A 12,167-nucleotide genomic window follows, 5' to 3' on the forward strand; every position below is an offset into this window, starting at 1 on the left:
CAGCAGTTCCTTAAAGATGACCCAAACCAACTGGTTTGTACTAATATAACATAAATTGAATATCCCAGCAGTTCCTTAAAGATGAACCAAACCAACTGGTTTGTATTAATATTTCATACTAATACTGATTGAATTTTTAGTTTATATTCTGTGTCATAAAGTAAAAAAGACTCACCCAGTTCATGAGGTAGTTCATGACAAAAAACAGCAATTGTTGTACTTAATCCACTCGATATTCCAGAGGAAAATGCAGCACCTATATATTCACGAAAAATGTTTTGGAACAGTTGAAACAAAATATGTAGAAAATTAAAATATTTTTGTGTAATAAGGCAAAAAAGAAAATTATATACAGTACTTTATCTTTGCTTATTGAAACAAAAATACTAAATCTAGAAGACTTGTGTTAAATCTACATCTAAAGGATATGCATTTTCTTAAGCCTAATCTGATCTTTATCCGATAAAATCCTAATTATTTCAATGAAGTCAGTGGTTCCAATCTGATCACTTAATATCCTTCTTTTTTTATTATAATTAAAATCCTTCAAAATTTTCTTTTGCTAGGGAAAAAATATCTATAGAACATCAAAAACTGCAAACTGATTATTCACATCAAAACTACAAAAGCTATTAAGAAATCATAAAATCATTGCAATTTTAAGCAATAAAAATCTTAACATCAGTCAAACCAATTGTACTTCAAAAATCTCCATTCCTTTCTCTCTCCGTCTCTCTCTCTCTAGACAGTTTAGTTACACACACATGTGTGTGTAAATAAACTTGAATCCTTTCTTTTTCACTAAATGTTTTTTCTATTTACCAACCTTTTTTACTTAACTGGTTTTGCAGCAACACAGGCAACTCTTCATTACAAGAAAAAAAAGTTGTTTTGGAAAGTAATAAATTTAACTTTAAAATTTCTTAAACACAATTTTATTATTATTTTTTTAGAGATTGTTTGTTTGTTTGTTTTAAAATTAAGAACAAAGCTACACAAAGGGCTACCTGTGCTCTGCCCACCACGGGTATCGAAACCCAGTTTCTAGCATTGTAAGTCCACAGACATACCGCTGTGCCACTGGGGGGCTTTATAGAAATTATGAAAGTTTTTGCTAAAGACTGACCTGCTTAAACAATGTATGAAAGAGACCTGAAATATATCAACAGTTTGTTAACCATCATTATAAAAGCCATTAAATAAATCTGAAAATGGCAAAGTCATATGTACAAACTGTACATACATTCCATAGTCCACAATGAGCACATATTCAAACCTGGTATCATCCAACTGCCATTGATCATACAAGTCCAATAAATCATTATTCATAATAAACCTGAAACTTTGAGAAACAGCAAGTGTTTTATCTAACCTATGAACCTCATTATCCTTTGAGGAACATAAAACCAAACTTTAAAAACTTCACTGGCTGGATTGTTAACAAAGTTGTGGATACTATCATCATTGATAATAATTTTTCACGTTAAATTCAGATCAAATGTGAAGTCAACCAGCCAACATAATCATATATTCAAACTTGAAACTTACAAATGGCCAGTTCATCACCAAGGTCATGATACCTGTCATTCTTGATAAATGCATACATGTATATAGGCCTGAAATGATTGATGGCTAGTCTATCAGTGAAGATGTGAAGCACATAGCTCTTGATGGAAAGATAAAGATGCATTAAACTTACCAATTGCCATTCCATCACAGAAGTTGTGAAGCCCATCACCCATGATTACCATCCAAGCAACAGCTGATACAGAGGAAGGTATATCGTGGTTATGTCCATGCATTCCCTGATGGTGATGATGGTCAGTCATTGTGACCACATAGCTGTGGTCAGTGGAATCATGACGAAACACCAATGTTTCCCTGTGACATTCTTCTTCAGCAGGAATTATGTTTTTCTCCATCATCACATGACAGTTGTCATCCAGTGGCGTGAGAGAATTTCTTTTCTCAACTTTCTTCTTCTCTATGGCCCCTGATGTATCACAGTTGGAGGTTTCATGAATAGCTTCACATGGGTCAACAGTAAAAGAGTTGTCATCACAGCGATTAAATGAATCTTTCCTAGTAAGTTGCTCACAACAACTCTTATCTTCTTTCTCTTTTCCATCTTCTTGATAAGTTTGCAATTCTAAATGTTTTAAGACATCATACAATCATGAATGTAAAGTTTTCTTGGTACCAAAATGAAATTCCACTAGAGCAAATTTTAAAAGTTAATATAATGAATAAATTATTACAGATTACATATTTATATTTATTGAATTAATTGCAATGAGTTTTTCCACAGTATTACAATACTTAAAATAATACAATTTATTACAGCATATGTGACAAAAATATAATAACAGTCTCACAGCAGTCCGATATTTGGAACACTTCGCCTTTTTACGTCTTACCACAATGTTGTGAATGGGTAGCCCGAGCCATTTTGCCAAAACATATCTCTTCGATCTTGTATCAATAAAATTTTCCATTAAAAAAATAGCTATTCTAATCCCAGCAAAAAAATAATTATGTAGATCAGGAAGTATGCTAACTATAAAACTGTTTGTATATCAGGCTTATGATGGATTTAGCCTATCATCAATAAACAGACTACCAGCAGTAATATGTAGATTAATAGCAATACTGAAGGTAATTGGTGTGTAAGAACCAGTATGGTTCATGGACCCCATTAAGTAATCCTAGGATGCAATTAACAGTACCTCTATCACTAAGGCCTTCTCCTGGGTATTGGTGGCAAAGAATTTTGTTTACTGTTTAATGCAGTCTCAGTTGCACAACCCAATAATATGGAAATTAAACCCTTAATAAGTTCAACTAAAGTGGTGTATAAATAAATAAGGTCAAATAATAAGAGTTTCTGAAACTAATCACTGCACTCTTTGGTGGATTTACTACCTTGGACTAAGCTCTTGAATGGGGTAATAAAAGAGGATGAGTAAGCCATGTTCAACTGGGCGAGAGGAATCTGACCACAATAACATGCAATACATCACATTTGAAAAAACACGAAGACTCATACTCTCCAGATCCTTCAGAGCAGCTGGATCTGCAGTGTAATCGTAAGAGCTCTGTCTGTGATGGGACAACTTTTCTCCAACTGCTCGACAGCGTTCTCGGTCTATTTTACGAAACACAACCAGCAAATTAGGCAACTGAGCACCCTGAAAAAGAAAGCACGTGCTTCAAGTGATTTCAAGTACATCTGAAATAAAAATTGTTGACATAATTTTCCATACCTGAAATATATATATTCATACAGGTCGTTACTCTTGGCTTAAGCCTTTCTTAATTGGAAGGGGGGGGGGGCAATGAAACATATAATGAGCCAAATGTAAATTAAGAATTTCACCCCTGCTTAAGTACATAGAAAAATTACAAAAGCTGCAATAATAAATTCACTTTCTAAAGCATTTTTATAGAATACATTTTATTAGTCACCTACTAAACTTCAAAAACTCAGGGCTGTTGAACTACTCTTTGTTTACAACTTACAAAAACATGTAAAATTAAGAAACAGTAAGGCAGTTAATTAAAAAAAAATTTAAATCACAGCCCTATTTATATTTAACAATTAAGGAATATTACTAAATGCTAACAAATTCTGTAAAACGAGTTATAAGCCATTGATAACAATACCTTGGAACTCCTTTTTCTTTGGCAATAACCAGTAAACATGTTTAATAATTTTTCTGCAATGAATAAAATATAAATTCCAATCAGGGCGATCAAACCTCGCCATATCAGAATGGATTCTTCACTTTTATGATGCTCTTCTACATGACTGTGAATATGATCTCCGGCCATTGCCTGGAAAATTAAGGTTCAATAAACTCTTTTATAACATCATTGTGCAACAAATGTTTTGGTTCAAAAAATATATCACTTCTGAAAATTAAACGATTTTTTATAAGCATGTTAGTAAATATAAAACTGAGAAAAATATCTTTTAATGAATTCTTGTCAAAAAGTACAATAAAAAAATAAAGCATTTCATAAAAAATTTTTAATAAGTCAAATTTAGTATTCCTATTAGATACCCTAAAGAAGAAAAACATTTTTATGAGTACTTGTTTAAGGAGAAAATATTATTTGTGTGTGAAAACACTAGTCCATTTCCATTAACGATGTTTACTTACATGAGGTAGCAAATGTAGAAGGGCATCTCCTGACAAACTCCCCACAGCCAGGCCAACCAGAAATTGTAACAATGCATGATAAAACCACTTGTGCATGACAGGAATAACTGCTACACTTAACAGTCCACATAAACTAATAGTTATTACAGCAATAGAAGCATAACCCCAAACTAGAATTTAAAAAAAAAATTACAAAAGATTAGCACTTCTAAGAGGTTTACTGTGTTTTTAACCCATTGACTGCAGCTGCTCTAAACGAACATGGCATTTTTGCAAGCCGTTCACTGTATATGCACACTCGCACACAACAGCCAAAAGTGGATCGTACCCTATATGGGGAAATCAGCAGTCAATGGGTTAATACAGTGAATGATAAAAATATTTTAACTAACTTAAATAAGTTCTATTTTAACTTATTGCAAACAATTTAGAAAAATATTGCTTTTCTACCCTTAAAAAAAAGGGAAAAAGGCAATAAATACAAACTTAGTTATATTTATATATGCAGTATCAACAGTAAATAAAAAAATATATTCTTATGCATTACAAAATAAGGCTATGTATAGAACTGTTAATTGATTAGTCGTTTTTTTTGTTACAAATTCAGTTTAAATTGCTTAACTTGTATATACCCTCATCCATAGAAAATCCATGAATAAATGTTTGAATATAAGCTATGACGATAGGAAAATATGTAGATTCAAAAAGTAATTAAAGACAAATACAAAACCATATAACCTGGGAGATTTCATCAGAGGCAAACTAGGATAAAACAATGTACAGACTGTGCAATGTGAAGAAATAGATTCAGGACAATATTATTCATTTAAGGCATTATGGGAATATAAGCTAGTTGAGGGAATGGTTAAAAAATATACCATTCTAATTTTCTGTTCAATTATTAAGCAGTAATTTTGGTTATAATGATATATTTATTCATTAGAAAAAAAATATATATAAGATGTTGAAATATTTCAAAAATAGCTAAGAACATCACATTGGCACAAAACTAAATTTCTGTTTTTGTTTTTTTTAATTACTGAATTCTGGAAGAACTTAACTATATTGAAGAATATACAAAATGTTTAAAATGAGATGCTACAACAGATTTAAGTTAAAAAGTTGAAACTATGACATAAAATAGCCAAATATTATGAAACATGAGCAGCTAAGAGTAGCTATGAAAAAAACAATTAACAGACAACCTGTGTAATGTGCAAGAATACCCTGAGAACAATACTGCTCATTTGAGTCATTATGGGAAACATTTTGAAGCTCTTGATTCCCTGCCATCATATTTATGCTTCTGTAGTTATAACTATTTAATTAATAAGCATTAAGTGTTGGAGAATGCTGAGGAACTGAAAAAATTACTAAGTTGTTTAATCACATGTGGTACTCTAGGTTTTTAAAACAGAAAAATTATAAACTTCAAAATAATATAAATAGTTAAAGAAAAGCAATTACTGTTATGACAAGAGAGATGAGAAACCTCAGATTTATCTCTTCAAAACCTGAAGCTATTCCACTTGCTCATAAAACTTTATTTATTCAAATATATCAGAAAAATTGATGAAAATTAAATGGTGGATATTTTACAAGATATTCTTTGTAAACATGGTAGTCTACAGTGTTGACTTCAATAAAGACACGTTATTCTACAGTGTTGACTTCAATAAAGACACGTTATTCTACAGTGTTGACTTCAATATAAACACACTAGTGTAAACCAGCAATAATGAACTATGCTAACTACACCAAATTAAAGTTAAGGGACCACACCCACTTCTAAGATGGAAAACTTCATAATAAAGCAAAACAGGGGAGGACTCCATGGTAATCTACATATATTTTGAATTATAAAAAACCTATCTGATATTTTAGTAGTAAAAGTTAGCTATAAAGATCTCTGCTCATTATACCAAGAAATCAATTGTTAAATGCTTCTGCAATGGTTAATACACCAAGACAACCAACCATTTGTGCACCACCAAATTATAATACAAACAAATAGCCTCATGACTTGGAAATGTCAAGATAGTCCATTATGTTTCTACTCTTTTGATTGATAAATGATTAGAAGTGGACAGTGGATGTATTATCACTTAAGTTAGTTTTTTTGCTAATATGTAATTTATTTATTTTTTCTTAATAATGAACATGGATCATTCATATTTCAGAGTGAAAATTTAAATGACTGCTCTTGAAAAAGTTTCATTGATACTGTTCAACTAGAATCACTTATGTGGCATGACTATGTGACAATATAGAATCCACTTTCATCACTTGCACAGGATACCAGTTTTGCTAATGTAAGTTACAATGTATCAGGAAATTAATAAATTTGCTATAACCTAAGCTTGAACCCAGAATCCTTACCTTACAGTTTATTCCAAATGAGTTAATAGGGCTAAACTCTGATGCACACCCTCTATTCTGACGATTACATCTTTCCACCAAAACAAGGCTCATCCTTGAGCCCACACATAACACAGTCCAGCATCATAAGTCAGCAACACATGCAACAAGGAAATTCCAAGCCAGAAGTAATAATTCAGATACATAACCAATTCCATGTATCAGGGTGTTAAAAAATCTGTTCTGACTGGAGATTGAACCAAAGACTCCTAACTCACACTAATGGTCTTACCAACAGAGCTAAGTGGGCTCAGTTCCCATTATGCAACTATTCATCCTGACCATTACAAAACCCAAAGGTTTATAATCATCAAAAGACATCTTTTTTATCATTTATTGTATTTTAGGCCCACTTACCAGATGAAGAAAGATGATTATGAATTGTCTCCACATCTTCTTTTTCATGATCATGATGCACTGGTACATGTGAATTATAAATAGGTAATTTTTTGCAATGTTCTTGATTAAGCTCATAAATGATGGCAGGACAGAAGTTAAGAAAATCGGCAGGTGTTATTTTCTCTTCAGGTTGGAGATCAAAAGTACTCAAAAGTTCAGATGTTGTCAAACACTGAAATAAAATCATCACCAGAAAATACATTTTACTTTAAAATTAAGATTTAAATATATGTTCACTGTCTGTACTATTTTTCAAAACAACTTTCATTTAGACAATTTAAGCAACAAAAAATACACTTATTAATAAAGTTTAATTTTTGTGTCAGGTATACAGGTAAAAGTTTACATATCAGCATTAAAATGACTAGAAACAATGCTTATAAATCAACTACAAATTTCTAAGTAATTAACTTCAAAAGAACAAGGGTTGAAACATTATGTGACCCAAGTACTACTATAAATATACCTCTTTTTTTAAATTGTGAAATATATGAAATAAACAGTCTGGTATATGTGAATAATAACTTTTTGTCAATATTTTAACAAGACAAATGTCATTTTTTGAGGGAAAAAAACTATACTGTTCAACAAAACTCCCATTAAGCTACAGTGAGTGAAGCTAACTTCAAAAGCAGAATGGTCCAATTACCCCTTACCTATGGAGGGCTGAACTATATAGAACAGAAACACCAGAGGGCCAGAAATGATTATTTCTATGTTTTACTGGAATGAGATGTTCCTATTAAAATGTTTTTCATGCACAGTATGTGATACATAATGATCTCACAAGACAAATGTAGCCCAAGGGACTGCAAGATGGCCCCCTATTGTTCAAGATTATTGATTTCTAAACATTTAGGCTATAGAAAGTCATTCAGCCTGCTACAGTTAATATATATAAAACTTAAGCTCAACTAAATATTAGAAGATTTTACAATTTTAAGCTGCACGTATAATTACCTATGACTCGACAAGCAACTTAATAATAGCTATCATGTCAGTAAGAAACAAAAAATAATTTACTTGCATATTTATAAAATATTTGAAGCATTGTGCTTGAGGTCAGTAAACTTTACAGGGTTTCTGTGGTTCTTTTATAAACAAAGCTTTTTTTTGCAAATTTCTCATTGCTTGACAAAATCTGATTTTGAAAATAATCTTCAAATATGGTTATGTTCAAAATAAGTATTTAACAATGGGTTTTAAGAATAAAATTTATTATTGTAATACACTTATATAATATGACTGCAGTATAGGGAAATATAAAGAATGCACAATTTACATGTACCCGTGGCAGTTACAAATTTTCAAAGGTTTGTTCACAGGTTTAACCTGAGGCATTATATATACTTTAGCAGTTAGACAAGTAGAATGACTAAAATTAGTGGGTTATAACTAATTTTTAAAGTCATTTAACAGTTTGAAATTCTGTAGGATGATCAACACTGTTTAAATAGAAGAAAAATCTTGCTTTACTGATCATTTGACATACTTTTAAGAGGTTACTGCTTATGTAAATTAAGGTAATAGTGTGGATTTTCAGAAAGTATTTAAGAAGGTGTCACATCAAATGCTTGTTAAAAAATTGATCTCTATAGGGATGGGGGGGATAAGTTGACTCAATGAGTTGAAAAATGACTGGTTCGAAGAAAGCAAAAGGTTGCTATAAATGGAGTTTAGTCAAATAGAATTTATGTCACACAGGGAACCCCAGGACTCACTGTTAGGAGCTTTGCTCTTTGTGGTTTACATAAACGACATAGATAAGTAATGGTCAATAAATAGCTTAAAGTTGCAGGTGATATTAAGGTTTTGGGTTTTGCTGGCTCCTGCTTTACAAACGAATTTAGCTCATTTTGGGAGTTGGGCAAATAACTGGCAGGTGGCTTTTAATTATAATAAATGCAAGATAATGCATGTGGGATATCATAATATAAATTATATGTATAATTTTGATGGGAATAGCCTTAACAGTGCAATGGAAGAACAAAAATCTTGATGTTTTATTTTATCGGTCTCTCAACCCATCCAAACACTGTACTGTTGGTAGTGGTAGGGCAAATACAATTTTGGGTTGTGTTTACAGAAATATTAATACAAGTCTAAAGAGATTATCATTTCATTGTATTGGTTACTGGGTCAGCCCCATTTAAAGTATTCTGTTCAGTTGGGATCCTTACTTTAAGAAAGATGTGAAACTGTTGGAAAATATTCAGAGAAAGGTTATTACAATAATAACTGAAATGGTTGTCATATAAGAGTTAGAGAGTATCTGATTAAGATTATTAAGAGAACTGATAGTAATGATGCATCATCTTTTTTCATACTTAATGATGAGAATAGTAGGGCAAGGAGCCACAAATATGAGTCTTGGCAGGAAGGAGTCATCTTCTACTTGGATAGTTTTACTTTCCTAAAAGGGTGGTTGGCTTTTGGAATGACCTTTGGATATAGTAACTGCAGTAAATTTAAGGGAAGGCTCAATAAATAATTAGATTATCAGGGTTGGATTTAGTTTTTGAAGTGAATGGAACAACACTGATAGACCAACAGGCCCCTTGCTATCCTTCAATGTTAAGTTAATGATAAGGATGGATATAGGCTATGGAGTTACTTCTTTTGTCAAAGTCAACTTTAGAAACAACCGAGTTGCTTTTCTTGTCAAAGCATTTACAAACGTTGAAAAGCTAGAATAAATTACTGTTGTTTCAGAAATAAGTATAAGCTACTTGTCAAATAACCATATCAGCTTTTGTACAAAATGAGGGGAAGGGGTATTTGCTTGGGACTTGAGCCCTGGGATCTAAGTTGGAGAGCACATTGGTCCCAGAACACTAGTGTAAGCCATAAGACTTGGGTTCAAGCCCCACTTAAGGCACATGGTTCTTTATGATCATTACAAATGATGACTTTGGTCTATAAGCACTAATTAAGCCTTCTGCGAGACTTATGAAATGCTACCAGTATTCAAGTCTCGAGCAGATACCACTCCAAATTGACCATTACAACAAGTATCACTAATTAACACTGAAACAATCTGGATTAATTGTTCCTACAATTTTCAAAAACATTCTATTTTTGCTTAAGTTTCTCTCACACATTAACAAATACCGCACATGATGTAAATGAAGAAGACAAAGACAGTTCATGGAAAGTGCAAATAATCTCCAGTATGCCAAATATTTGAAGATAAGTTTGATCATTATAACATACTTTATTCACCTACAATCAGTTATCTGAAACAAAATCCAATAAGCTACACTAGAGTAAAGGTTCTTTTTTACCAGTGACTATTTCTACATACAAAGGTAAAACTGTTACAGTTCATATATTTACAGTTATGTAAAAAAAAAAAAAAAATTTAACTCACTCTACCACCTACAACCCATGATGGCTGGTGGTGATCCGACACATCTGTTTCATCTGTTTTGTTGTCCACTAACTCTTCAAACTCGTGACTATGTAATGGAGAATGTCCTAAGAAAACATATGGAATATATATACTAATATACGAGTACATACGTATTTTCAATTATTAGTTTGGTGTTTTTCAAACAAGTAAAATAATACAACAATATAAATATCCAAAAGCTTTCACTATTGTCATTAGACAGATGTGCACGTAACAGATATTTTTTTTCGTAAGTATTATTTGAAGTTAAAATCTAAGTTTTATTATGGTATAGCTTGTTCAAACATTCATACACTTATCTATGTCTATTTACATGAAGACTTCAAAATACAAGTCCTTTGTTTTATGTATCACAAACAGAAACAATTATCTTAGTATAAAGAACAATTTCTCCTACATGTAAAACTTGTTTAAATAAGAGAAACTTGCAAGATCTAGCAAAATCTCCTAGATCCTCTTTAATTACATTTAAAGTTTTATTTTATTTTTTACCATTTAAATCTACTTTCGTATACAAAACTAATTTAATAAAATTCTCAACATACAAGTCATGCTAATTTGTAAGTCGTGTTGGGATACTTGTAATGCATAGAGTTTGGTGTTGCATACATCGCTCCATTACAATCAATAGGTGCATGATCAAAATTCAAGTCCTTGCTCTTATTATCACCGTCAGAATGCCATCTGACAGTGGACCAATAGTAGATTACTACAAAAAGTATGGTATATTTAATAAAGAACAGCTTCTAAAATATATACCGTTCACTCTAATCATATTATTCTATGTAGATAAAGTATAATTATTTTGCTTTAAAGTACCTAATCAAGATTTGAGAGTCATTACACATATAACATTGTAGATATGAAAAGACCATTTTGTCCTTCCAGGCTATCTCCGTACACTCAGGGTAGTCAATAGGTGATTCATGGTCCAAATGCAGACCATCAGTTCATTCTAAGTGGACCTCCAAATCATTCTATAATACACTCTAAAGGCAAAGAATGTATTTTAATATCTCTTAAGTAAGAAAGAAAAAGATAGCTGACAATTAAAAAAATCTATGTATATTTGTATATACACCTATCTACGTGTGTTTGTGGGACAAGGACAGATGCAAGATGGTTCAATGTTTATGTGGAACTAGACCTTACTGTAAACAAGAAATTGGGACCATACTAGAAATCCATTAATTTAAATCCAACCTTTATTTTTCTGTAAAGCCTTGTAAGGTGTCAACCTCTACTGATACCAATAGCAAATTATTCCATAAGCTAATCACCCTGTTACAAAATGAAAACTATCTTAATTAAAGTCTGTAACCTATCTTTTCCAAATCTTAAACTTGTTTTCTCCCATTTGATTGACACCAAACCCCTTTATGCTGTCTATATCACAGATAATTATCCTTTTTTTTTCCAAAATTAAAATAGGTTAAGATATCTTAACCTATCCATAAAATAACCTTTTTATCCCAGAATCATCCTAGCAGCCCTTCTCTATACCCTCTCCAATAAATCAATATCTTTGTTTAGACAAGGGGATCAAAACTGCACACCACAATATTCCAAGTGATGCCTAACTAGTGATTTGCATAAAGAGATAATTACCTCTTTTGACTTGTAAATTCTATTAGTTTTACTACCAGCAATAGAGCACTGCCTAAATCAGTCACTCTATTGTATTCTGACTTTAGTGTAATGGATTCCATTAATACAAAACTAGAACATGAACTATGAATTACTTATAAATCTCCAGTGACAAAAAAGGATTCCAA

At 31.7% G+C, this 12,167-nt stretch overlaps 1 protein-coding gene across 1 annotated transcript in view; it reads right to left on the reverse strand.

The window, feature by feature from the left end:
- Window positions 1-12,167, reverse strand: part of LOC106468344 (zinc transporter ZIP10-like) — a 29,046-nt gene that overhangs the window by 4,610 nt on the left and 12,269 nt on the right. The window contains exons 3-9 of the mRNA XM_022396677.1: window positions 10,351-10,457; window positions 6,939-7,152; window positions 4,164-4,333; window positions 3,664-3,834; window positions 3,047-3,188; window positions 1,700-2,149; window positions 176-256 (exon numbers count right to left, since the gene is read on the reverse strand). Coding sequence (XP_022252385.1) covers window positions 176-256; window positions 1,700-2,149; window positions 3,047-3,188; window positions 3,664-3,834; window positions 4,164-4,333; window positions 6,939-7,152; window positions 10,351-10,457 — 1,335 coding nt within the window. The remainder of the gene's footprint in view (window positions 1-175; window positions 257-1,699; window positions 2,150-3,046; window positions 3,189-3,663; window positions 3,835-4,163; window positions 4,334-6,938; window positions 7,153-10,350; window positions 10,458-12,167) is intronic.

Source organism: Limulus polyphemus, unplaced genomic scaffold, assembly GCF_000517525.1.
Source record: "Limulus polyphemus unplaced genomic scaffold, Limulus_polyphemus-2.1.2 Scaffold2972, whole genome shotgun sequence".
Taxonomy (NCBI): Eukaryota; Metazoa; Arthropoda; class Merostomata; order Xiphosura; family Limulidae; genus Limulus; species Limulus polyphemus.